This window comes from Lactuca virosa, chromosome 8 (assembly GCF_052849685.1).
Source record: "Lactuca virosa cultivar CGN04683 chromosome 8, Lactuca_virosa_CGN04683_v6, whole genome shotgun sequence".
Classification (NCBI taxonomy): Eukaryota; Viridiplantae; Streptophyta; class Magnoliopsida; order Asterales; family Asteraceae; genus Lactuca; species Lactuca virosa.
Genome location: NC_136433.1, coordinates 50,887,138 through 50,914,985, shown reverse-complemented (window position 1 = coordinate 50,914,985; position 27,848 = coordinate 50,887,138). Strand labels below are relative to the sequence as shown.

The 27,848-nt window shown below is 33.7% G+C and overlaps 2 protein-coding genes, 1 long non-coding RNA gene and 1 pseudogene across 6 annotated transcripts; all 4 read right to left on the bottom strand.

Moving 5' to 3' along the window:
• Window positions 1-233: 233 nt before the first annotated feature.
• Window positions 234-2,797, bottom strand: LOC145128857 (wall-associated receptor kinase 2-like). The gene is made up of 3 exons (XM_079063642.1): window positions 1,931-2,797; window positions 1,662-1,823; window positions 234-1,573 (listed from the first exon to the last, which is right to left on the bottom strand). Exons 1-3 carry the CDS (start codon window positions 2,781-2,783, stop codon window positions 360-362), a joined length of 2,229 nt encoding a protein of 742 aa, XP_078919768.1. The 5' UTR covers window positions 2,784-2,797; the 3' UTR covers window positions 234-359.
• Window positions 2,798-13,449: 10,652 nt separating this feature from the next.
• LOC145129973 (aminoaldehyde dehydrogenase 2, peroxisomal-like) lies at window positions 13,450-16,836 on the bottom strand (annotated as a pseudogene). The gene is made up of 14 exons (XR_013717750.1): window positions 16,552-16,836; window positions 16,030-16,178; window positions 15,842-15,934; window positions 15,637-15,760; window positions 15,484-15,544; window positions 15,278-15,344; window positions 15,061-15,137; window positions 14,879-14,992; window positions 14,720-14,797; window positions 14,566-14,640; window positions 14,429-14,489; window positions 14,039-14,333; window positions 13,733-13,926; window positions 13,450-13,636 (listed from the first exon to the last, which is right to left on the bottom strand). The product of XR_013717750.1 is annotated as an aminoaldehyde dehydrogenase 2, peroxisomal-like (transcript).
• Window positions 16,837-21,254: 4,418 nt separating this feature from the next.
• LOC145130332 (uncharacterized) lies at window positions 21,255-22,130 on the bottom strand. The gene has a single exon (XM_079065150.1). It carries the CDS (start codon window positions 22,128-22,130, stop codon window positions 21,255-21,257), a length of 876 nt encoding a protein of 291 aa, XP_078921276.1.
• Window positions 22,131-23,944: 1,814 nt separating this feature from the next.
• On the bottom strand, window positions 23,945-27,016 carry LOC145128835 (uncharacterized). 3 transcript variants are annotated; one of them, XR_013717126.1, is made up of 6 exons: window positions 26,090-27,016; window positions 25,854-25,970; window positions 25,645-25,729; window positions 25,415-25,526; window positions 25,264-25,302; window positions 23,945-24,139 (listed from the first exon to the last, which is right to left on the bottom strand). It is a non-coding gene; the product is annotated as an uncharacterized LOC145128835 (long non-coding RNA). The 3 variants fall into 3 exon arrangements; XR_013717125.1 differs by having other exon boundaries at window positions 25,934-25,970; XR_013717124.1 differs by having other exon boundaries at window positions 25,645-25,970.
• Window positions 27,017-27,848: the final 832 nt, after the last annotated feature.

Genomic DNA, 27,848 nt, shown 5'->3' with positions numbered 1-27,848 from the left:
AAACTACAAACTATGGTCTACATCACCCATTCACCTCAAGACCCACTACCATTTATTTAATTAACAAAATAAACAAAATACTAAATTAAAACTTGAATAATCTGTCAAGATTAAACCTAACATATAGTCCATTGATTTTGTGGTCCTTCATGTTGGACCTAGACCGTCCGATCTTATGTCAAAATGTTTATGAATGGTATACAAATATAGAATAGACAATCCACTCATGCATATGGTAGTTCAATTTCCCTTTGGGTGCTCTTTCAAAAGAAAAAAAATAATAATAAAATATACATATATAGATTAATCAAAAAAAAAAAAAATTAGAGTACAACCTTGAAGATACAAAGTATCTACTGTTACCTGCCACTAGCAATAGGTAATATTGTAAGCTTGTTCATGCTATCAAATGTACTTGAACTTCCAGTTGCCCCCTCTGTGCATTCGTAGTCATCAGTTGGTCCTTTAAGCAAATACTCCACTTCCTCTTCATTCGAAGTACTTTCCACCCACGGATGCTTTTGTATCAATGATGCCAATATTCCTTCCAGCTCCATAGCTACTTCCTTCATGGTAGGCCTTTCATCTCCTTGAACATGTAAGCATCTTGCTGCTAGTGTTGAGACTTTGATGATCTCGTTATGATCATCATTTTTCTGCAGCTGTTCATCAAGAATCTGGAAGAGTCGTCCCTGTTTTAAAGAAGATAGAAAATGCATGGCTAGGTTCCTCTCTTCCTCTGGCCTATCAAAGCTAAGAGCTTTTTTTGCAGTCATCAGTTCCACTAACACTACCCCAAAACTGTAAACATCACTCTTATCTGTCAGCTGGTTCGTCTGCATATATTCAGGATCTAAGTAGCCTAGTGTTCCTTGCACCATTGTCTCCAGCTCAATCTGATCCATAGGAACAAGCCTTGATGCTCCAAAATCAGCTACTTTTGCTACAAAACTATCATCCAAGAGTATATTCATTGGCTTCACATCTCGATGGATGACTGGGACTGATGCAGCAGAGTGTAAGTAGGAAAGAGCTTCAGCTGTTTCTGTTGCTATTCTAAGTCTGATGTCCCATGTAATAGCCGATGACTTGCCTTTGTTGTGGATGTGATCAGAGAGAGTTCCATTTGGAATGAACTCATAAACCAATAATGGGACCTCTGTTTCCAGGCAACAACCAATCAGCTTCACCACATTTCTATGATTGATTTGAGAAAGGATAACCACTTCATTAATAAATTGCTCTATCTGGGTTTGGGTTTGATCAGCTAGTTTGGACTTCTTTATGGCAACTGTTCTGCTATCTGATAGTACTCCTTTATAAACTGTGCCATAGCCACCCTTACCAATAATCTTGCTATCATGATAGTTGTTGGTTGCCCTCTTAAGCTCCTCTATAGTGAACACTTTTGCTTGATCATTAGATCCACCATCCCCAGAAATTCGTTGCTGCAACAGGATTCCACCATTTTGCTTAAAGAATTTTTCTCTGAGGATCATAAGTTTACGTTTCTTGAGTCCGAAATACAACCAATTAACAAACACAATCAGAACGATGGCAGCAAATGAGGAACCTGCAACAAGAAACTTTAATTTATATACCACAATGATTTTAGTTGTTGTAGTAGGAGCTCAACATGAAAGGATTGCCACTTTACTTACCTACTGAAATCTTTATAAGCATTGATTGATCTGCAGTGCAGCCTGTTCCATCTTTCCTTCCATCTCCAGAATAACCTTTTCGACATTTACATGTATAGTTTCCTGGTGTATCACTGCATATATGTACGCAACCATGATCTTCTTTTTGACACTCATCAACATCTGTAGAGTACATATGATCAAGCATTTCATTAGGCTCAAACACTGCAGGTGCTGCAAGGATTGGAATATAACGGAAAGAAACAAGAAAAATAAGGAATATCACTTACTATTACAGCGAACATAAGGATTGCCTTCATAGCCTTCACTGCAGTTACAGCGATATCCACGACCTTTATAAGTTTTATCACATATGCTGTTTTCCCTGCATAAGAATTTATCCACGTCCTTTTTTGCTATGTCACAAGTCGAGTTTCCAATTCCCCAGTCAAGTAACATAGGCACCTTTCGGCTTTGAAAATTAAGCAAATTAGTGGTAGAAAAACTGAACTTCCCTTCTTGTACAAAAAAGCCATAGCTACAAGGGTTGAAGTCAGTTATATTTGTATGGTTATTATAGCTGCTTAGACTCATGCGAAAGGAGTTCATTCCTTCTGGCACTGCTACTTCACAACACCCAACACCCGAACAAGATCCATTTGTAACAAGCGTGTTGCTACCACATCTAGAAATGCAACCTGTACCAACAGACACATTCCCTCTTGTTCCATTAAAATATGCATGCGTGTCACAACCAATGGCAATAAACTTGTTCTTGGCTGAGATCTGGATATCCCTGTCTGTTACAGCCAATGTCAAAAATGCACGCCTCCTATCACTTGGACCAGAGATGTTGTAGCAATCACTGGCTACAAACATCATAATCTCCATCTCACTTGTATCAGCTGACATGTTTGAAATAACAATATTGTTTTTGCTTTCTCCCAAGAACGTTATTGGCTCCCCAGATGATCGGTTACAAGTTACAAGGAAATCAGAACTGTAGTAGCATCCCTCACCTGAACCAAAAGGGAACACAATACTCACATTGCCACATGACCTTTCACAGTTTGACTCTTTTTGAGCACTTGCTGCTCCCAAAGCTGCCATAGCTGCTACTAGTATTACTATCTTTAAATGCATTGTTGCTTTCTGTGTGTTTGTGATTTGGATAATGATTGGGGAACATGATCAAACTTCTTATATGAGCATTGACATGAAGACTTAGTCCCATCTTGAGAATCTAAACTGTAGTTTAACAACTAGTTGATTGTTGAAAAGGTCTCTGTACGTTTGCCCTGTTTTACTAAGTTTTTTGAAACATACGACGAGCCTTCTCAAAAAGTAAACTGCAATAATCTGTTTTTATAAATTCTTTAAACCAACAAGCCTCCAATGTGACGGAATCCTTCCAAAAGTTTGAGTAATTCACATTCCTATGACACCCCATTTACAACACGTTTATAGTGGAGATGAGTAATGACAAAATCAATTTCGTGTAGAGATGACTGAATTTTTATTGTTATCATTGACTCGACAATAAAACACCACACCTGTTCTTTTTTTTTTTCATATAAATTTTGGAGTGTTTGTTATGAATATTACAATTATTATATGTAAAATTTATAATTAAACTATTATCCACCAGGACTTTAAAAAAAAGTCTAATATTCAATATGATATTTTTTTTTAATAATAATTTTACATTTGTTTTTTTTATTTATCTAATTTTCATAGCATATTATTAAAAATTAATTGAATAAATTAACTACGTATTATAGTTGTTGCGTCTTTTTTTAAATAACATAGTAATTAAAAGAATGTGTTTTTTGTATATAAATATTGGATATATGTTTTGTGATGTGATGCTCTTAGTATGTGGTTGAGATGATTAAAAAAAATTATGTAAATTTTTTATTAATATTAACTTTTTTTTTTGTTTGGAGTTAATTTAATAAGAAATAGACTATAATTAATAACGTCTTTGTTCTATCTAAGAACCTTTCCTCTGAATCCAGAACAATGTTAATAATTACAATTTATGAATATCTTTAGATTAGAAAATGCCAATTGATACACAATAGTCTACAAGTTACATATGGTCCTTAGTAGTCTTTAAATTAGAAAAAGTCAATTGATGTTGAATAGTCAACAACTTATAGTCAATGATCTTGAGATAGTGACTTTTGAACCGCATACTTAATTACTTGACCTGAAATTGGGTCTACCACTTCCACTTTCATGAGCTTTGTAATGTATAAAAGCCCAACTATCTTCCATGTGCTGACTATATCCAAATTTTATTGTAACAAGTGTTGATGGAATGTATAATTTATATATTTGAGATATATACATGTAAATTAATAAAAGTGATGATATAATTATCAAAAATAAATAATTAATAGTTATATAATACTATCTCCGTCCCAAATTAATTGTCCACATTTGACTTTTGAAGTCTTTATTTTTCAACTTTGACTTTAAATATTTTTGTATTTTTGTTTTTGATAGATAATATTTGATGCAAAATATATGAATGAATTGTATTTTAACTATCTTTTCATTGTTATAAGTTTTATCAAATAATATATAACATAAATAAACATATTTAAGGTCAAAGTTAGAGAAAAAAGACTTCAAAAGTCAAAAGTGGATAATTAATTTGGGACAAAGGTAGAAAAAACTAAAACTAGAAAAAGATAAAAGTGAGGTTAAAATGGTTATTTAAGAGAGATTTATAAGAAAAGGTTTGAATCGGTAACAACATGAGAGACCATAAATGCAATTTTTGCCAATCACGGTGATAATCAATGTCAAATTTTCGAAATGTTTTGAATTAAAGTTCATAACAGTACAAATCATAACCGCCAAATTGTAATTTACTCATTTTTTCTAATATAATTTTAGAATTAAAAACTATAAGAATCAAAAATGTAATTTTCTAAATTAAAACCATATATACCAAATTTATAATTAATCTATTTCTTTTTAGAATTAAGAACTACATAGATCAAAATATAATCTTTTAAATTAAAAAACTTTAAAAACTATAGGGCTAAAATGTAATTAATCTATTTTTTAAAATTAAAAGCTATAGAAATTAAAATGTAATTTTCTAAATATAAGGTCCAAAAATATACTTAAAGAAATTCCTGTAAATCAAAACAATAGTATATATACCGATTAAAGTTGTCATATAAAAACATAAATACAATTGGATAACATGATATTTACATTTTAAGACTATATTTAGCGTACTAACTGAAAATGTAGCTGTTAGTTGAAAAACTAGTTGTTAGCTGAAAAACTAGCTGATAGCTGAAAAGCTAGTTGTTAAATAAAAAAACTAGCTGGTAGCTGATAAAAAATAATGTTTGATAAAACTAGTTGAAAGATATAAAATGACATTTAAAAGAATGTGTTTCTATATTAATTGAGGGATATATTTGGAAAATTTTAAAAAAGCTCATAAAAAGCTAATCTAAGTAGCTTTTTAAAAAACTAGCTTATAAGCTAGTTTTTGGCTTTCCAAACATGACAACTTAAAAAAAACTCGAAAAATAAGCTAGCATACCAGCTAGTTGTGGCGCGCCAAACACAGTCTAAGCATTAAATTATGATAGTTATATAAATAACCCGCATCATCGTTTACGTGATTTTAAATCTTTTTGTAATTTATACTTCAAATAGGTAGACTACTAAACTAATCAACTTTTTTCTTTCCACAATAGCTATATATTAGAAAGTTAGCTAGAAACTAGCAAAAGAAAAAGAAAAATACAATCAAGAAATACTTGGATTATGAAGCCACTCAATCCAATTCTTAGAAGCCTTAACGTTTCTAAAATAAAACCAATTAAAAGAAAATGCTATAATATAATGCAAAAAATATCCTTTTAGTTAGTCAGATCTTTAAAAACTACAACATTCTGATACGTCCCAAGAACCCAAATGACGGTCACACAAACCGAAGGAATATCAAGATTCGTGAGGACAAGGTTAGCCTACATAGGAATCTAGTCCAAAAAAACATGTCACATAAAAATATTCACCTTAATAGGCAAAAACCTATTCCAACGAGTCAGAAAACTACCCATCGGTAACTGAGTATCATCGGTATGAACCATGTTAAGACGTTGTCCTAGACGTCTCAAACAAATATTATTTTCATTGCTTTGTTTCACTAATGGGTAGCACATGGAAGAAGAGTCGAATCCTCAGGGAAACAACCTAATGATCAATGCCTATTTGTGTAAGACACATACTAGTCATAAAACATAAAATGTAAAAAGGGGATTTTTGATTATTAATTAAAACTAAAATAAAAGTGAAATAAAGTAAATAAAATTCAGTAATAAAAAGTAAATTTAGTTTTGTTGCGACTTTCGTAATTATGCAATCAACACAAATCAGACTATTTAAGATGCGTTGTATCTACGCTAGTACCGAAAACTACTAATAAGCTCTAGCAAGTTTTCTTTAACCTAGTTAATTAACCAAAACAAGCTCTGTAGTTAATCCTAACTTTTTTACAAACCTAACTAAACAAGCTCTTAATCAAGTTAGAAAAGCAGCATTATGATCCGTGTAAAATTCTCAGCAATATTCAATATTTCTCACAAGCACGGAAGCGTAAATATATGAAATTACAGTTTATAACAAAGTCAAATCACAACACAAAACCGATCTATTCGTTGTTACTTATTACCAGTTAATCAAAACAATTACGAATTTCAACAACTGATTAACTAGAATGATTTAATCCTAAATTTGTTGATCAGAATAAAAAGAACTAAAATCAAACATTCATTAAGATCAAAACTGAAATATCTAGATAAAATCATAAATCAAAATCCAAGTCTAATGATTGATTACATGAGAAGTACTAATCTCTGTAGAACTGAAATCTAAGGTTTAGCCAGACATGGCTAAAATCAGATCTAAAACAATGAAAAGATAAATTATCAACTAAATCTTACTAAGCTAATTGAGTGAGATGATCCACAAAGTGCAAAAATCGTCTCCGGAAGTTGTTTTTCATTGTTTGGGAATGTCTAGGGTTTAAAATGATCTAGGGCAATATTTATACGCAACCCAACAACATTAGGAACGCAAAATAGAAAAACATAATCATGGTTATGACAAAAACACGATCTTGTTTTTGGTCCAAAATCCCAAAAATCCCCAATTAATGAAGTACATTACTATATCTCACAAAAACTCAAAAGCATGATCGTGTTTATGCTTCGAGGTTTTAAACTTGACTTTTGTCCTAGAAAAGTTGTGTAGGTAGAGCACGATCAAAATCACAACCAGATAGGGAAAACAAAATCGTGTTTTTCATGAAATGCATGTTTCGGACGCGAACTCTTCAATTTCAACAAATCCAACCCATGTTCTAGCTTCATTAGGTATTTTAGTTCCATTAAGTTTTAAATATGCATCCAAGATGCTCCTAAAATACTGCTCCACTCGAAATATCTGAAAACGACATAAAAACATGAGTAGTACCGGAATTCTAACGATAAATGTGAGCTAAACATTATTTAAACTAATACGCCCATAAATGCAAAAAAATAATAATAATAATAATAATAAATAAAATATGATGCAAATACTAATCCCTACCTCCTACCTAATAAAATACTCTTTTTGAGTGTCATGTATCATCTCATTCCCAACAACCTTTTTTAATTCAAATCCCCTTACTCGATGATACGATTGTTTATTTCAAAATTAAAATCTCGGTTCTATCTCTTTCGCCCCGTATATTATGTTTTTCTCCATAAATATTTCCCCTAGCTCCTCCTCTCTACCCTAAAGCTCACCCGTATCTCAACACCCCTAGACGACCCTAGCAGGGACGGATCTAGTATGGTGCCAACGGTGGCACCGGCAACACCTAGTTTTTCCCGACGTAGTGCAAAAATTTCGATTTTTTTCTTTTTTCTACTATAAAATGTGCCACCGGCAACACCTACTATGGATCGGCAACACCTATTACGGACTGGCAACACCTACTACAGAATCCTGCGTCCGTCCCTGGACCCTAGACGACTGGACCTCCATCACAACTAGGAAACAGCCACCATTACACTGCTCCATTATTACATCTCCACTACCGCCGCTACCCCATAAACCACCAGTCACCACCAATCCCCTTCTTCTCTCTTCGGTCCATTCTTCGAGGTCGCCGAATTTATCATTCCGATATATACCAGAGGTGAAGCAAGTGAAGGTAAACAAATAGTCACTTTATGTTTTCATTAAAGATTTCGTTTAAAAGATCTGAAGAGTTTTTATTTTTCTGGTTTATAAAGCTTTTGAATCGTGGTGAAAGTCTTATAATCACTTCAGATGGCACTTGGGATGATTTGTCGTCGGAAACCGCTACTGAATCTTGCCGCCGTTTTCCAACTAATAATGGATTGACAGACAAACTAAAAGTGATCAACATGGTTTTCAGGATCGAAGACAATTGAGGTATTTTTGGCTTTAGGATTCTTCATGAAAAAAGGAGTTCGATAAGTGTGGGGTTTTATTAAGATAGTATTGTCTTTAATTTAATGGTTTGTTAATTTTGGGGATAATCTAAATACGTGGTTATTGGTTTATGAGGTTAACATTATAATTAAATTGTTATGATTACGGCGTATGCAATTATCGTTTCGACAATAAACAATGTGTCCTTAGTGTTGTGGTTTTCAGTCTCTAACCTCCTAATTAACAAGTCATAAGTATCTTAATTTAAACTTTTTTAGTTGAATTATGATTGGTTTCTCGGGAAATCTTTTATGTTGCGGTGATGAAGGTGATAATCTACCTACAATGCAAACAAGGTTGACACAATGCGCACAAGTTGTTCTGCTTTTACATATCTGGAGGTAAGCGCTGTTAAATACCTATTTTATTTTGAGAAAATTACAAAAATAGCCATTTTTCTTAATCTCTTTGCAGAAAACAGTGCATAAGCGAGTTATACGTTCGCAGATGGACCTGTCCATCTATGAACATGGGATCATCTGCGATATTATATTGTCCATCTATGAACATGGGATCATCTCTGATATTATATTTTTCAGGGTATAAATACCTTATTTTTTTTTGAAGAGCTCATTTTTCTTGATTTCTTTTTTTTGGGAAAAGCCTCTCGGAGGGAGCTATGTTATACAATGTGATAATAATATGATTTGTGTTAAAAAACTGATTTGTATACATCCTGAAGTTGTACATTTGTATTTGTGAGGTTGTACATTCGGTTTTCATGTTTTATATTTGTAGTCAACTGATTTTTTTATGCAAATATTATGTAAATATATTAGACAATTGTGATATAAATATGATTTGTATTATAAAACTGATTTCCGATGCATTGTACCTTTATATTGTACGTCAACAATTTTTTTCACTTGGAAAAGTCCGTCCGATAGACTTTTCCCTAACAAAAATCAAGAAAAATGAGTGTTCCAAAAAAATTTAATGTATTTATACTCTGAAAAAGCTAAAATCGCAGATGGTCTCTCATGTTCACAGATGGACAGATCCATCTGCGAACATACAACTCTCCACTGCACGAGCTTGCTTTAACAACTTGTATGTTCGCAGATGAGAATGCAAAATCACAGATGGCCTTAATCCATCTGCGATTTTAATGGTTATTTTTGTAATTTTGGGTTCTTTTGGTTATTTTCTACAAAATGATTAGGAAAAATGTCTATTTTTGTATTTTTCTCTTTTACTTTTACAATTGGTGTGCTTCTTCTTGTGAACAATGTTTATGATTTCTTTTTTGAATTTGGGTTTTTCGAAATAAGTATATATTCTTTTTCAGTCCGGACCTTTTTAGACAGAAGGTATGGTTAGAGGCTATCATTTCGATCGTGAATTGGTGGTAGTCAAACAAACTTACGACAATAAACATCTGAATTAGCATAATTTGTTTGAATCAAGAAATCACAGAAAAAGAACATAATTTAATATTTTTGATTTGCAAGATATTGAATTGGAACTTGATCCCTAAAGAAAGAGAGAACACTGTCAATTTATGCATATAATTATTTTTATTCTAATCCTTCAACTTCGTAAAAATGTTCTTTGTGTGTAGGAGGAATCACAGTGTTCATACTGCTCATATAAGTTCTATATCAACTCCTGTCATGAAGAAGGCAAGTATCATGACTTGAAGAAGATGATTTCTCTATTTGTTGCACCTTCTTTTGACCCACTTATGCTTATGTTGAGAGCTATAAATTTTAAGCTATTACAACATTGTCCTTTTGAAAACACCTGGTGCTTATTTAACATAAATCGTGATACACAAAATGTGGCATTCAAAGCTCAAAAGCAAGTGGTGTCTTATATTTGTATTTATAATACAGAGGCTTTTTTAAATAAATGTATATTTGTAAATTTAATAATAAAGGAAAAATGCCTTAGTAATCATTCTTGTATTTATAAATAAAATCATCGAGTTTTATTTCTACAACTAGGTGTAAAACCCGTGTAATACACGGGTTTTTTTTTTTTTTTGAATTGGTAAATCTAACCTACTCCTAAACTACACCTTAAATCCACCTATGTCCACGACGAGACTTGAACCCTCAACCTCAAGGAGAGAGGGCAATACACGGGTTGATTTAAAAAGATTAAATATCAAAGTGTAAATAATAAATATTTTTTAAAATAAAATTTCAAAATAAGGAATGAAAAACATATTAATTGCAATTTATTATCACATTTGTTACATTTAATACTTTACATATATAAGTATAAGTATTATATTACTTTAATTTTAAAAATTGAAAAAATCTAGACATTGACATGTGGATATTATTTTTTTTAAAATATTACAAAACTAGGTGTGAATCCCGTGTAGTACACGGGTTGTTTAAAAAAAATTATATATGAAGATATAAACTTTAAATATTTTTTTTAAAGAAAACGTTAAATATCAATAAAAAACAACAAAGTATGATTATTTTTTTTTATATAGACCATTTTGCCTAAAATTACAATAAACTTAAAAAAAAAACATGTCAATTTTGAATTATATATATTGAAGGAAACATATTAAAATTTGAAAATATAGGGAAACAAATTAATGACACATTAATTACTTTCTATAACCTAAAAATTAGATAGTTAATTAAGAAAATAAAAAATTACCACAAAATGACAAGTGAAAATTAATTTCTAAAAATTAACCACAAAATTAAATGTGTCCAAATGCATAAGGAATTGACAAATGACAAAAAGTTCTTTATTTATTAGGGAGGATGACAAGCGTCAAAACTTATGAGAGATTGACATGTGGCAAAATTGATCTTCATTTATTATAGTAGATTTGTTACATTTAATACTTTACATATATAAGTATAAGTATTATATTACTTTAATTTTAAAAATTGAAAAAAATCTAGAAATTGGCATGTGGATATATATATTTTTAAATATTACAAAATGACAAATGTCAAAACTTATGAGAGATTGATATGTGGCAAAATTGATCTTCATTTATTATAGTAGATTGTGGATATTTCCTTAAACATGTCAAAAAAAAAAAACTATATGCGGTTTTAAAATGTTCCAAGCAAATTGAACATAAACATATACTTTTTGTTTTTCGGTTTTTTCAAAAATCCAAATTTTGAGTTTTGTTGGTCTCTTGTTACAGAAAACTAATTTAGTTTAAAAGCATGTTTTATTTATAAGTTTAATCGAATAATATTTTAAAAGTCGAGTCATTTTTTATTTTATTATTTATTTAAGGAAAATTTTGCAAACAATCATGCAACACAAAGAAAATTATTCAAAACATAATCCATACATGTTTACTCGATCCAACGGCAAAATTAACCAAAGGAAAACAAAACCATTCTCGTCTTCTTTCTATCTTAATAAAAGAGTCATTTCCTATACATGACACTAGGGGTGGAATTGGTACGGTACCAATTCCTTTTTCCTTAAACCGTGTACCGTACCAATTATAATTGGTATAAAAAATTTGTTACCGGTACCGTACCAAGTATACTTGATACCAATATATTTGGCTACCAATAAGTTTGGTTGGTACAAATTGGTAATGGTATATACCAACTTCTTTTAATAGCCTATTATAGGATTTTAAAATAAGCAAATACATCGGATAATTTAGACGTTTAGTAAAGAAATTAGTTATGCAGTTTTTTTAATTTTCAAAAGAATTCTATTGAAAGTAACGCTAAAGTAATGTTTTAATTTTTTTTCTTTAACATGATAATGACTATTGACTAATGCGACCAAATAACTTATATAACGTTTTTAAAAATGTAAACACTAAACACAATTAACAATTGAAATTTACGATTTTGTTTATATACATATACTAGTCGTCTACCCGCGCAAAGCGGCGGCGGCGAATAATTTCATTCAGCAATTAGTTTTATTATGCAATTAATGTATAGAGCATTTGTTTGTTGTGTTGGTTTTCATAGTTGGACAAAAACCGATGGAAAATGGTAAATCGAGAATGATAAATAACATAATTTTTACTTAGGTTTAAAGTTTGTTTAAAAAAAACGGTATTTGAACACATCGAAGCGAAAATTCATGAAGTCTGCGGACCACCTCTGCAATCCTCTGTAGCAGAAGATGTGGAACAAACGGCTGCAGCCCATAATAAGAAGCATGTTTGTTTTTTAACATCTGCAGACTGCTGCAGTAAACTGAAGTTTAAATAAACTAATTTTATAAACTGAAAATAGTTTTCAATACCGAAATTTAAATAATTCTAGTCTTAAAATATTGAAAGAATACTAAAAAGAACATGTAAAAAAACAAAAATACAAAACTTTTTAAAAAAACTTACAAAAATATAAAAGAAGCTAACAACTTTATTCTAGAAAAAAACTAATTTTAAAAAACATAAAAAAGAAAATAATAAAAAAAAGTAATAAAGAATTGCAAACGATGTCTACAAAGTTCGTAAAAATTTACACACGTTAAAAAAGATGAAATTGAAACTAAAAATATTATTAACAGAAACGGCAAAAAAATTAAAAAAATAAAGTTTTTTTTTAAATCAAGTTAATTTTTTTTTTGTGAAAACTATAATAAGAAGTTGTATCAAATCCATAAATAAAAGTTTAAAAAAATCTAAGTTTTTTAAAAAAATAAAAGTTAAAAAAAAATAAGTTCACTACTAGAAACATGGGTTTTAGAGACGGAAGAATCCGTCGCTATTCTGTCGCTAAATGTTGTTTGCGATGGATCAGCGACGGATTCACTCCATAGGTAATTAAAACGTGGCTAATTACTCAGCAAGGGTTTAGCGACGGATCGCTTTTTTCTTGCGACAAATGTAGCGACAGAATATCCGTCGCTAATGTCACACAATACATTTACTCAAGGCTAAAGCGACAAAATTTGTTAAAGTCATTCCGTCGCTGTTCTGTCGCAAATTTCAGTGATCAGTTTTTTTTCGTAGCTAATCCCTTGCAAAATTTATATACTAATTTTTTTTCCGTCGCTGATCTGTCGCAAACTTTAGACATGATTTTTTTCCATAGCTACTCCCTTGCAAAATTCATACATTAACTTTTTTTTTCGTCGCTGATCCGTCGCAAACTTTAGACATTATTTTTTTTACGTAGCTAATCCCTCGTAAAATTCATGCATTATTATTATTTTTTTTTTGTCACTAATCCGTCATGAACTTGGAATATCATTTTTTTTATTATGATTCTAAAAGAAAAAAAAATACTACAATCATCAAACTATGATACAACCAAACATTATAATACTAAAACTATCAAAGTTTACCAAAGTATCATTCAAAAAACATCCAAAAACAAAACTGTCCAACATAACATCAAACTCCCAACGGTTGAGAACATTTTAACACCAAGAAATCCAAAGTATGCAAAAGAGGTACAAACAGAAAAAAGTTTAACCTTCAAAATAACATTTTAGCTGCTCTCTTCATTTCATGTCCATCCAATCATCTTCGGTTCTCATTCCTATAAAACATTATTCAAAACAATCAAAAACATCAAATACAAAAGGTTAACAAGTCATTCAAAAACATCAAATACTAATGGTTAAAATCATATTACCTCTAATTTTCAATTTCCCATCATATTTTGCAAGGCTGCATACATCTTCTCCATTGTTTCAAATTTTGCATCAATTTGTTGTTGTTTTGCATCTATTGCTGCAGCTTTGGCATCCATTTCCTCACGCATTTTTTGATGTTTAGCTTCCATTTCTGCAGCTTTAGCATCTCGTTTCGTACACGTTCATAGACAACCTAAAGTACAATGCCATGATATGAAACTTTGTAAGTACAATGCCATGATATGAAACTTTGTAAGTACAATGCTATGATAGGAAATTTTTATAAAGTACAAAATTAAACGAACCTCTTGGGATGTTATTATACTAGATGTTCCTTCTAAAAAGCTCGTTGGATCAGACACAGATCCGAATCCATATATTCTTCCTTTCTTGACTCCTCCGGAAACATCACACCATGTTTTTTATAGCAAAAAAAAACTTGAAAAAACAGAAACCTGAAAGAAGGAATGGAATGGTTCATTAATGACATAACCATTCTCCTAGCTCACGACCAAAACCACTATGCTTTTTCCCACCCCATGGAGCTTGAGAGAAGCATGGCTGCGAGCAGTTGATCCATACAATACCTGCCTCAAAACCCTGTACATATATACACATACTTCATAAGTAAATAAGTAATGTATATGTTATTATTATTATTATTATTGAAAAACTAATGATTTATATTATTATACCTTTGATACACGCTCACATCTTTCCAAATCTTTGGATATTACAGCAGCACCCAGTCCATAACTGCAAATACATCCATCACAAAACAAGTTAAGAAATATATATGATATAATCATTGAGTTGAGTTGAGTTAACTCACTGAGTATCGTTTGCTAATTCACTGAGTAACATTACTAACGATGGCTGGCTCCATATAGAATCCTTTTTTTAAATGCTGTATTTTTTTTAACATGGCGATTTATTTTCATCAAAGAAATATACTTTTCTTTATTTAAAAAAAAGGAGAGGTATACCTGAGGACATTCTCCAACACATAAAATGGTTGCACCTTCACTTTTGGCTGTTGATACAAACTTCAATACCTTTTCATACTGAAATATCAATTAATCACTTAATTCTTTTAATCCGTTTTCAAAAACCCATAAAAGGAATATACATATTTAAATTATTACCTGTCCAGCACTAACTTTAGGCCCAAGCCTACAACCTTCCTCCAAAGGGTCACAAATCTTTATGGTTTTAGCCCACTTAACAAGCTTCTCTAAAAACTCCTCACTAATACTTTCCTGAAACAAATATCATTATTATTTTATTCAACATACACTTTCAAAATTCAAATTATTTTATGACTTACATGTACTAGAAGCCGAGATGTTGCACTGCATATCTGACCATTTGTCCAAAAACAACCAAACAGCATCCACTCAACAACTGTTTGTATGCCAATCAAGAAAAAAAAGTTACTTCTTTTTTTCATTATAATAAATTAATAATTGATTGAGATAATATCTAATCTGTTCTGCACTAATAATTGTACTATCAAATTAACATAAAATCCAGAAACAAGAAACCTTTATCAATGTCCACATCATCAAACACCACTATTGGACTTTTCCCACCTAGTTCAAGTGTAACAGACTGAAAAGTAACCATTACAAAAATAAAATGAGAATGAAATCCAAGGTTAATATAATGTTCTTTTCTTGTCCTCTTTCTCCTTCTCATTCAAAAATGAACTGAAAGTCTGAAACAAAAATCATGGAAAATTAATTAATACCTTAACATTTTGAGCAGCAGCAATCATGACCTTATGTGGCACTGCTTCCAGTGAATGCAATCTGTAAAAGAATCATTTTTCACCATTTTAGTATTTTGGCCTAAAAGAGGTGAATAATAGCATTTAAAGGAAACAAGAACTAGAGTACTAGACCTTGTCAACATTGGGGTGAGCTGCTAATGGAGCACCTACTTCTTGACCTAATCCAGTCAGAATATTGAGAATACCAGGAGGGAGTCCCACCTCTCTGCATATTTCACCTAATTCCAGACAAGTACTGGAATCGGATAGCAACTCATATCATATACATAAGCAAGAGTAGCCAACATTAAAAAAATACAGAAAGAATCTTACTTACAGAGATGCTAATTCTGATGGTTTGAGTATGGCAGCACATCCAGCTGCCAGGGCAGGAGCAACTTTCCATGTGGCCATCAGCAAAGGGTAATTCCTACAAGTATAATAAAGGAGATGATTGTTTGAACTTTGTATTACACCAAGTATAAGAATCACTGAATCAGAAGAGAGAGGAAATATTAAGTATACCATGGAGTAATCAATCCAACAACACCAATAGGCTCCCTGATAAGATGACACTTAAATGTATCCATTGGAAGAGCAACAGATGCATTTTGCTTTCTATCCAACTCTTCAACAAGGTCAACATTGTACTCAAGGCATCCAGCGACATCATCCTAAATGATTAGAATTAGCAAGTTCGTTCATTAACGAATTAAGTTATGTCATTAGTATCACCAAACTTCCACTCTCTCACCCCACAAATGGGAATCTAGCAAAGTCAGATCTTCAGGTCTTTATTTTTGGCTGTATTTTGTAAAATGTTATTCAGGACATTATTTATCTTCCATTTATTTGTTTATTGTTGCATCCTTCTTTTCTTCTTATTACAACATCTAATTCTCAAACTATCATCTAATTCTCAATTAACCTGTTAAATTCAACTAGCATAAAAACAGTGTCTATTCACCAAAATATATACAAAAACAGTGTCTATTCTTATATGAAGGCACCAAAAGATATAAAAAAACATAACAGAGCAGAACGTACCTTGATAATCTCTACCAGCTGATCTACACCACTTTCACCAGGAAAAAGAGGCTGTAAATGTCCAAAACTCATAAAGATCAGCAAAAGCTTTTTAAAAGTTGCAACTTTAAAAAATTCTAAGCCACAAGAGCACACAGAGAAAAAAGGAACTGAAAGTTAAAATGATTCTAAAAGTAATTACAAAAATGGTCGATATGGTTTCTCATTTTTACTGTGTTTAGTTCCAGAATCAAAAGTTTTTCAACTTTAGTCCTTATTTCAAGGTTTCACATGATCACATCAATTATGGTCCCTGATTCCTAAAACTAAGAGAGATATACAAACTAAGAGACTATACAAAATAAAACTAAGAGAGATATACATGATTTTAGTTTGGTAAAATGGGCAACCCCATTCCTAACAGACATAATGAAGCTAAAGAAGATAATGCATGATAATTTTTACTGTGTTGTATATATATGGAGGCAACACTAATTTAACTTATGCAAAGGTATTAATTACAATGATGCAACATCAAAAAGGGGAATTCAATAGTGAATCCACTGTCCACAGTCGTTTGAAAATTAATAAAGCCAGAGTCCGACCTTTCATGATCCTAAGGGCAATTTAGGAATTTCATATACGGGTTTAAATAGCTTTTTCAAAGTTACATTTTTGTAATAAATAAGACTCGTTTATGATAAAGCCACAATTTTTGTAATAAATAATTTATTAATTATTTTCCAATCTCATATTAATTTGGCTTTTTTTTTCAGGTTGCTTTGTTCCAAAAGTTTCGAGTATCTTGAAACATAAACTTTAGTCAGGTTTCATCTTTCTTTGCCCAAGGATTATTTTATATGATATATTTGTTATATGTCAAAGACATGAAACATGTTTCTTTGACCACAACCATTCAATGTTCAAAACATAAAACTGAAAAAAGAGAAACATTTTGCATTATTATTATTATTATATTTTTTTTTTGTATATGAGTTGAAAAAAGGATTTTGTGATTACATGAAAAAGGGCATTATTACATATTTTTCATCCGGGGCATGAAAAACTTATGGACCAACCAATCAACTATGCATCTTAGGACAATATTATTAGTTTTATGACACCCCAATATTTAAGGACTTGTAAAAGCTACCCAATATTTCATTGTTAAGGCTTATGTTGCATCCTAATTCTAGCATTTTCCAAGAGAAAGGAAGTATGGTGTACTTGAGAAGTTGAAAGTGGTTAATCGTAATAGTAATGTTATGTGGTGAAATTAAAAGAATCGACAAGATGTAAATTTGGATTTTGGTTTGGACTTTGGAGTCCCAATTCAATTCAATGGACTAGAGTGGTGTTGGAGTTGTTAGCATGATCATTAATTCAACTCTTTTGATGTTTGGAAATTTCTACAAAATGGTCCCCTGCTTTCTGATTTTTTACCATATTTAGTTCAAAATAAAAAAAAATAATTCAATTTTGGTCCTTAATTCAAAGCTTCACACCAATTTTGGTCCAGAGAACCTCAAAATCGATATGAAACCTTGAAACAAGAACCAAATTTAAAAAGATTTCAATTGTGGACTAAACACCAAACATAGTAAATCTTAGAAAGCACAGGTTCCATTTTGTAATTTAATTTAAAACTAAGTTACATATACCAGAAAACCAAAATGAAAAACAATGAGGAAACAGATAATCTCGCATGTAGTTACAGCCATAGCACGATATTCAGCCTCCGTGGAAGATCTAGAGACAACATCCTGTTTCTTGCTCTTCCATGAAATAAGAGACTCTCCAAGAAATACACAAAATCCAGTGGTAGACTTACGATCATGACGATCACCATCCCAATCAGCATCACTATAGGCACGTAACTCAAGAGAAGACGTCGAGGGAAACAAGAGAGTCTGAAACTGAGTGCCACGAAGATATCTCAGAATACGAAGAACAGCTCCCCAATGAACAGAGGTAGGTGCAGTAACAAACTGACTGACAATATGAACAACATGAGCAATATCTGGACGAGTGACTGTGAGATAAACCAAACTTCCCACCACAGTACGATAAAGATTCGGATCAGACAAAGGAACACCATCAGTAGGAGAGTATCGAGCATTGGTTTCAAGAGGGGTATCAACAGTCCGATTGTCAGAAAGTCCCGCCCGTGTAAACAAATCAGATATATATTTAGTCTGGGAAAGAAGGTACCCTTTCTTAGACTGAGCGACCTCAATACCCAAGAAATAACGCAGCAAGCCCAAATCCTTCATAGCAAATCGACGAGCTAGATCATGCTTCAAAGACTCAATACCACCATGGTCATCACCTGTAATAATCATGTCATCCACATATAAGGATAGAAGAATCCGTCCTGCACTCGAGCATCTAACAAACAGAGCAGAATCGTGATTACTCTGGACAAATCCAAGAGAGGTAATCACTGTGGAGAATTTCTCAAACCAAGCACGAGGGGCTTGCTTGAGCCCATACAAAGCTTTACGAAGCCGACAAACCTCGCCCGGTTGGTGCTGAATTCCTGGAGGAGGGGTCATATAAACCTCTTCATGAAGGTCACCATTCAAAAAGGCATTCTTGACATCCATTTGAAAGATCTTCCACTGTCGAACGGATGCAACTGCAATCATAGTATGAACTGTCGTCATCTTTGCAACTGGGGAAAATGTCTCCTCGTAGTCAAAACTATACTGTTGGGAATACCCTTTTGCTACAAGTCTAGCCTTATATCGTTCAACAGAGCCATCAACTTTTGTTTTTATCTTGTACACCCAACGACAACCTATCGTATGTTTCCCAGGAGGAAGAGAAACCAAATCCCATGTATGAGTCTGATGAAGAGCAGTGAGTTCTTCAGCCATAGCATTCTGCCAAAGAGGATCTGAAACAGCTTCTCTATATGATTCAGGTTCAGAGAGATGATGGATGCTTGCTATAAATGAAGCAAACGGTCCTGAATATGTAGAGTAAGAAAAATCTGGTAGCTTGGTGGACTTGACAGGACGAGAAGATCTCCTGAGGGGTGGTGGTAGAGGAGGATCCTCAACTTCAATAATCGGAGGACCAGGCTCAGGAACAGGTGGAGTCGAGGCACCCTCTGAAGAAGTGGGTGTGTCATGTGCTGAGGGATCATGTGGCATAGATGAGTCTTGAGCCTCTATATCTTCATTAAAAGGATCAATACGCAGAAGATCAGACTTTGTTACATTGTGGGCTGTAGCAGGAATCGAGTAGAAAGGAATATGTTCCAAAAAAGTAACGTGTCGAGAAACATATAGCTTCTGACTCACAGGATCATAGCAACGGTATCCTTTCTGACCAATCTCATACCCCAAAAATACACAAATAGCAGATTTCGGCCCCAGCTTGTTCCTTTCAACATGAGGACGAAGAACAAAACAAGTACATCCAAAAACTCGTAAGGAAGAGTAGTCTGGTGGATGACCATATAACTTCTCAAAAGGAGATATTCCTGAATTCAATGAAGTAGGGATACGATTAATCACATACACAGCAGTTAGGACTGCTTCTCCCCAAAAGGCACTAGGAACCTGCGCAGACAGGAGCAATGAGCGGGCAATCTCAACAATATGACGATGTTTTCGTTCTGCCACACCGTTTTGCTGAGGTGTGTCAGTACATGAAGACTGGTGTATGGTACCATCAGAAGCAAGTAACTGAGTGAAATCATTAGAGGTATATTCACCCCCTAAGTCACACCTGAAGCACTTAATCACAGCCGAATGTTGAGTTTTAACAAGAGCTCTAAAATTGCTGTAAATACCAAAGAAATCAGATATGCGTTTCATAAGATAAACCCATGCATATCGAGTATAATAATCTATAAAAGATACATAATAGGTTGACCCACCCTTTGTGGATACTGGTGCAGGACCCCACACATCAGAATGAATAATATCAAAAGGAGCAGTAGAACAAGACATACTTTTATTGAAGGGTAAAGCAGAAAATTTTGCTAGTTTGCAACCACTACAATCAGAAATATCACAAGAGTTTAAATGACCCAAAACACCACTAGATGCTAAGAAATTCAACCGTGATACAGACACATGTCCCAAACGAGAATGCCAAAGATAAAATTCAGACGACAAAGGACTCACACGAAAAGAAGATAAATCAATGCTGGAAGCAGCAACAACAGATACTTTGAGGACCTCCAAGACATATAGTTCCCCCACCCTACGGTCGATCCCAATCACCTTCTGGGTGTGTTGATCCTGTATAACACAGACATAATCAGAAAAGAACACCTAGTTACCAGACTTGCATAACTGACTGACTGAGGCAAGGTTCAAAGTAAGTTTGGGAATGTAATAAACATAAGGAAGAGTGATATGAGAAACAGAGACAGACCCAACACCCTCAACTAGCATAGATGTATCACTAGCAGACTTAACAGAAATAGATGACACTTGCGACAAAGAAGTAAATGATGACAAATGAGGAGTCATATGATGGGTTGCACCAGAATCTAAAATCTACAAAGATGAGGGAATACCTGAAGTGTCAGATGAAGAAGGACCAGAGTGAGACATAGATGCAGACATGGCAGTGGGATTAGAAGCCAAATACTGTCTAAAGCTCTCAAACACCTTGGGATCCAATGCAGATGGTGGCATATGTCCAACAGATTCTGTGTCAACTGGTGGAACAGCAGCAGCAGCAAACTGTGGAGGACGAGGGGTCTATGGAGGAGTACCAGAGGAACGCGACTGATACTTCTGTTGACCAGACCTATTTTGTTGCCCTGACTGAGGTTGACCATATTTACCCTTGTTGACTAACAATGGACACTGAACTTTCCAATGATTCTTCTGTTTGCAGAATGCACACTCATCATAAGCGACTCTTGAAGTTTGTCGAGATTGACTGGAGGAGACAGCAAGCACAGCAGGAGCGGGAGTAGGAGTAGAGGTTGCTTTAAACCCTTTATCTGCATGGGACTTGATACGAGTCTCTTCTGCAATTAACTCATGGACAACTGAATCAACTGAAGGAAGAGGAGAGCGATGAAGAATTGTTCCACGAAGACCTTCAAAATCAGAACGCAAGGCCATCAAAAACTGAACCAAGCGTTGTTCTTCCCTCCTAGCAATGTAAGGCTCAAAATCTTTTAACTCTTTAGATTCAGTAAGAGCCAATTGATCCCAGAGATCAGACATAGCAGCATAGAAATCTTGAATGCTCTGGTCATTCTGTTGAAGGGCACGAATATCATATTCCAATTGGTATTGTTTAGCAAAATTGGATTGAGTATACAGTCTCTCCAAGTGATTCCAAACTTCCTTTGTTGTATCATACTTAGCCAACTGCATACCAATGGACTGAGTAACAGAGTTATTGATCCAAGTAATAACCTTGGAGTTATCAGTCTCCCAAGCATCAAGCAAAATATCATAATTCTCAGTTTGAGGCACTGAGGGTTTGGCTTTAGTCCCAGTTACATAGCCCCACATATTCTTCCCACGAAGGAAGTTCTTCATAACGTAACTCCAATACGTATAATTCTTTCCATCCAAATGAGTACTGATTGACTGAAGGGAATCATCCTTTCTAGTCATGTTGATAGTGAATGAATAACCACAATGACAATATAATAATCTGAGAGTGAAAGGAGTAACAAACCAGCGTAAGCAATCACTTGAATAACGAATCAACAACAATTATGAACCAACAGCAGCAACGAACCAACAGTAGCAACGAACCGACAGCAGCAACGAATCAACAGTAGCAACGAATCAACACATAAAAAAAACGAATACCAATGATAATGAACGAAAACGGCATGCTACAGTAACCCCCAAGAGAACTCACCGCGGAGTTCGATCTGCGCCACAGATGACTGCTACAAAGACTTCTAACAACGTATCAAACCTCTTCTCTGATACCATGATAACATTGTCATATGATTATATCAAAGAGAAATTACAAAGGGTTCTCAGAGAAAAGCATAAATACTACAAGGAATAAAGCAGATATAAATACTAGCTAGACAGAAACCCTAATGGGCTAAAGACAAAAAGGGCCCATAAACAAGCGGGCTAATAATATAGACTAACAACCACCACAGTTTTCTAGCAACCAACAGATCAAACGGCGTTGGCAGGAAACCACGAGTCAACGAGGAAGGGAGACAGACCGAGAGGAAAGCCACGCGGATGTTCTTTAGCGTTGCTTCAAGTAAACTTTAATGAGAGGCAATACAGGTAAGAGAGGCGATGCAGGTGCACAGTGGTGGAGGTGATTTCCATGGCGGGGGATGCAATTGAGTCAACACATTGCGATTTAGGGCTTTGGGAGGAAATCGTGTTTAGGGCTTTCAGACGGAATGAAATTAAAACGAATGAACGTAAAGAGAAAAGAGAGCGGAATGAGAAAAAAAAGGTGTGGGCCTTTCAGCGATCGATTGACGAGGCCCAAGAAAAAAATCTCATGTTTTTAAAAAATCCGTCGCAGTTCCCTAGCTAAAAATCTTTAACTTGCGATAGATTAGCAAGGGATTTCTTTTTGTCGAAAAAGTTAGATCAATCCGTCTCAAAGCCCTCGATGACCCATCACTAAATTTCTAAAATTAATGGAGTTGAAGGATTTTGTGAAATCCGTAGCTGATCGCTCGGAAAACATACGCTAATTAGCTACAGCAGGGTTCCGTCGCTAATTCTGTCACAGAAGGTTAGGTTTCTAGTAGTGGTTATACCAAAATTCCTAAAAAACACTTCAAAAAAATGAAAGTTGAAGAGGTTTGAAGAGACAAGTCAAGTGCTGCGCCACGCAGCACACGCGCAGAGGTTTTGCAGTCTGAAGTCTTCTAAAAAACAAACTGTTGCGAGGGGGAAAGTGATGCGCGTGTGCTGTGCCGCGCAGCAGAAAGTGGTTTGAAGAGTTTTTTTTAAAACAAACACCTAAATTATTAGATCGGAAACTCTATTCACGTTATTTTTTACATTGAACAAATTAATTTTTGTTTATTATAAAATGTTATAATCCATACTTAAAAAAACAATAAATAAATTACAAAATGGACTCCCATGGCATATTGTATTTTATGTTGTGGTCCAAAAGCAAAATGACCATCTTCATATATAGTTCACTTTATTTTTCAGAAATATAGTGGAACAATTTTTAGAAGCTACAGGAGATGAATACATTTTTGAATTATTTTGCTTGTTCCGATTATCTAAAGGTTTCGTGTGGGATGTTATATTTGTTCCTCTTTATAATGCATTGTGACGAAAGAAACTCGTTATTTAGATTTTATACAAAGAATGATATGATTAGCTTTTAAACATTTATACATCCACTATTATTGTTCGGAATAAAACACATATTCAGATCGGATTAAAAGAAATATTATCATAAACATTAAAGACTGCAATTTAAGTCTTTAAGACAAACATTAAAATTTTAAATTATTTTCACTCATGTTAAGGGACAAAATGGACATTTTCACACATTTAGTGATCATACAATGAGCACTAATAATATGTTATATCAAGTTCAACCACACTACGAAAAAACCTGGACAAACAACAGCATCACCAAGCATCTTTGAGTTCCACCTTGACAACACCTTCATGAGCAATACAATTAGATTTTATTAAACCAGAGTAAACATGTTTCAGAGTAAAATGTTATGATTAGATATTTATATTTAACCACCAATTCCATGATCATAAGACACTTATAGAAGAACATATTCTCATAGTTGAATTGAGAGTATAGGTACAATAGAAAGTATAACAGACTGTGACATCTAAAAACAGCAAGACTTTAATATAAGCTACTTAATTATGGAAACAAATTTTAAGAGGGTGCAAAGTTATCAAAATAAAATTTGCACCAACATTTTGAGGATTATATTCCCATTCAATCATATATAAATTTTAAATTTGCATGAATGTAAGCACCAATAGCACAAGGAAGAAGATGCCACGTTAGCATTTTACTTTCATTTCTTTTGATTACAACAATTTTACTTTTAAAATCAAAAGTACACTGTAATTTCTTACAATTAGCCAGGGAAGAAAATATCTACAAACATGTTATAATATATAGTTGAATGAAAGTGCATTTCTATTTCTTGTTTATTATAGCAATTTATACACACAATAGACACACGCAACATGCACATTGGACACACACAACAGGAATGCAGACACACACATATGCACCCACACAAACATCACAGACACATACAACAGACATTTACACACACAACAAACCCACATCACTAAAGACCGAAAGAGAGGTAAATAGGTCAATATAAGAAAGTTTTACCTTCTGATTGGCATTGTCCGCTAGGGTTGCAGTTTATTTTTGCCTTGGAATCATATGAAGACTATTTTACATCTATATAATAATCTAATAAACTCCATAGTATACATGACTACATCTAAGCATCCAAATAAAAAATAAAAAAAGATAAAATTGGGTTTTTTATGTAAACCATTCATGAAAATAAATGTGAACTGTAGTCAAACCAAAAACCCAAAGATTTTAGTTGTTTAGTTAACCAAAACTGGAAACCTTGTTTCACCCGGCAAGCCATGTGCATGTTAGTTTCATAGTTTAAAAGTTCAGAAATGTACAACTACTACTTGAATCTAAAGACTAAACTAATTATATCTTAATAATTTCAGTAAAAAGTCAAAGCATGTCTTGGACCAACGAATGTCTAGAGAATACCAAGTTTACCTCTTTTGAGTCTTAGATATCAAGCATATCTTTGACCAACTGTGATAGAAAATGTCAACAGAAAATTAGACAATTTCAGTTATTAATCTAACAAAGATTATAAATCATGTAGAACATTACAGAACAAAACGACATGCTAGAAAATGTTTACCTCAACATGGCAATTTTTATTTTGGTGTCCTCTGTTTCAAATTTTATGTTCCCTCTTAATACATCGCTTGAGTTAATAGAAGGGTAGATTTCATTAAAACCTTACTGCAAGCCTATAGAAAACAATATAATAAATATTAGTTAATGCATTATAAAACATCAAAGCTCCTATGGTGTATAAATAATTCGTAACCATAACCATATCTATTCATATGTGATATGCATACATACCCTAAAAGTAACATTTCCCACCTTTTGCCCATTTTCTCATAGTCAAAGGCTCTATGGTTGTATTTGCATTTGAAGCACTTAACACCTGGAAGATAAGAAAAGGCAGAAACCTCTAAACATATGTCAACCATATAATGTTCCCTAATATTCAAGAATATACGGGTTAAACACTCAACATATTCCATAACATTCTTTATTTCCAGACCAACCTTTCAAATAACTATTAGAAGCCAATCAAAAGAACAATTTCAGGAATCCCATACATATATTGTTCATTTAACAACCATACCTGCTTTTCCACAATTACCCTATCAAGAAGTGTGGATCTGTAGGAAAAAAGGAAAATAAATTATGTAAAAAAAAACATAAAACTCGTCCATTTCTAAAAGAAATCAGCATTACGCCATAAATCAATAATTACAAGTAGATAAAAGTTAAAACATACAGTCTTTAAAAGGATGGGAGATGACTTGGCGTGAGTCTCAGATGTGTAGAAGGAAAGGTTGGTTTGGCGGACTGACCAGTGTCACTTTTTTTACGGGAAACATGTGGCCGTGAGATGGGGAGATCTAAATTAGGAAATGGCGAGAACAACTTTATATGATCCAGATTCACGAAAAGAATTTGATGTTAATGTGTCTGAATAAAAATCACAAAGAGAAAGACAGAGGTGGTGTGATTGGTGGTTGATGGAGGCGATGGCGTTTAGGGGGAATTATATAGGGACGAAAAGAGAAGACGGAGGGTGAGTAATGGTGGTTCTGGTCATGGTTTTTAAGCGATAGATAGATGGTAAAAGTTGTATTGGTGGTGATGGTGGTGTGGTGGTTTAGATAGAGATATTGTTGGTGGTATAATGGTGTTGGTGCAACGGTCTCTGATGATGGTTGATGTTGTTGATGGCGCTGTCTCCTGATAGTAGTAGAGGCGACGGATAGTGGTGTTAAGAGATTAATTTGGTTTTGTGTCTTTAACCTTCGAATTGAGGTGACGCCGGTACAGAAACTCATCAGCCATTAACCTCCGGATGTGGGTGTCAAACGATTAGGGTTTCTATGAAGGGAGAGAAAAAGAATCGTCCGGAGCGTGGTGATGCAGGTGGCTAGAGATGTCACGACGCAATATCTTTGTGGCATCTGGAGGGAGGCAGTTTGTGAGAAGGAGGAGACGACCACTTAGCAGGGAAAGAAGATTTCTATGGTAGCACGACAATGGAAATGGTAGAGGTGGTGGTCATCTATGGTTGCGACCGGAGGCTTAAGGGAGATTTTGTTTAGATGGAGAAAAGTAGTTTGTAGTTTTACTGTGGCTGAAAGATCCAATATAGGGGAAAGCCGGCCAAAATCCAATAAATTTTACAGATATATTAGGAATCAATTCATCCAATGGATAAATTAAACGGTGAGTCAAAATTTAAGCATCGATATATAAGGGAAGTCGGGTCAAATTTCCCTATATTTTAGGATTCATTGATATTCAAACGTAGAATATATATGAAAAACGTTGTGTTTAAAAATTTAATATTATTATAATAGTGGTTAGTTGTACTTTAAGTTTAAAGACTTGAACGTTTTAAAAAAATATTATTATTATATTCAATCTAATTTTAGAAATAGTAAGATTTCTTTTATAAGATAGTAAATATACATATATATATATATATATATATATATATATATATATATATATATTATTAAGGATATTGCCCACTTCTTGAAATTTAAGAGGTACAAAACCCAATACATCATTTACAAACATGTTATGCATATCACTAACTTGACATCATATACGCTTTTCCTTTTGTGAAAAACCCTAAAATCCTATACACACATCTTCACACGCCGTTTCTCCCATTTCTCTTATGTATCCCTAAACGTAACCGCCATTCCGCCTACCTCTTGAAGCCGTCGCTACCTCTACTCTCTTGAGACAGTCGCTACTTCCACCCTCCGGCAGGCCTCCGCTACCATCACCCACCTTACGTCGCTACAACATAGAAGAGGGTCCCTCATTAACCCTTACATACTAACCCGACTGTTCTTCTATTTTAACTGTATAATTGATGCCCTAGAAGTTTACCTATACTACCACCGGCATCCGCCACCCCCTATGTCACCCCACTTCTACCTTCTATCGGGACGAGAAACCCTAAACCTATCCCACCGCCACCGTCAACGCCAACGTCACACACCGTTCACAGGTAC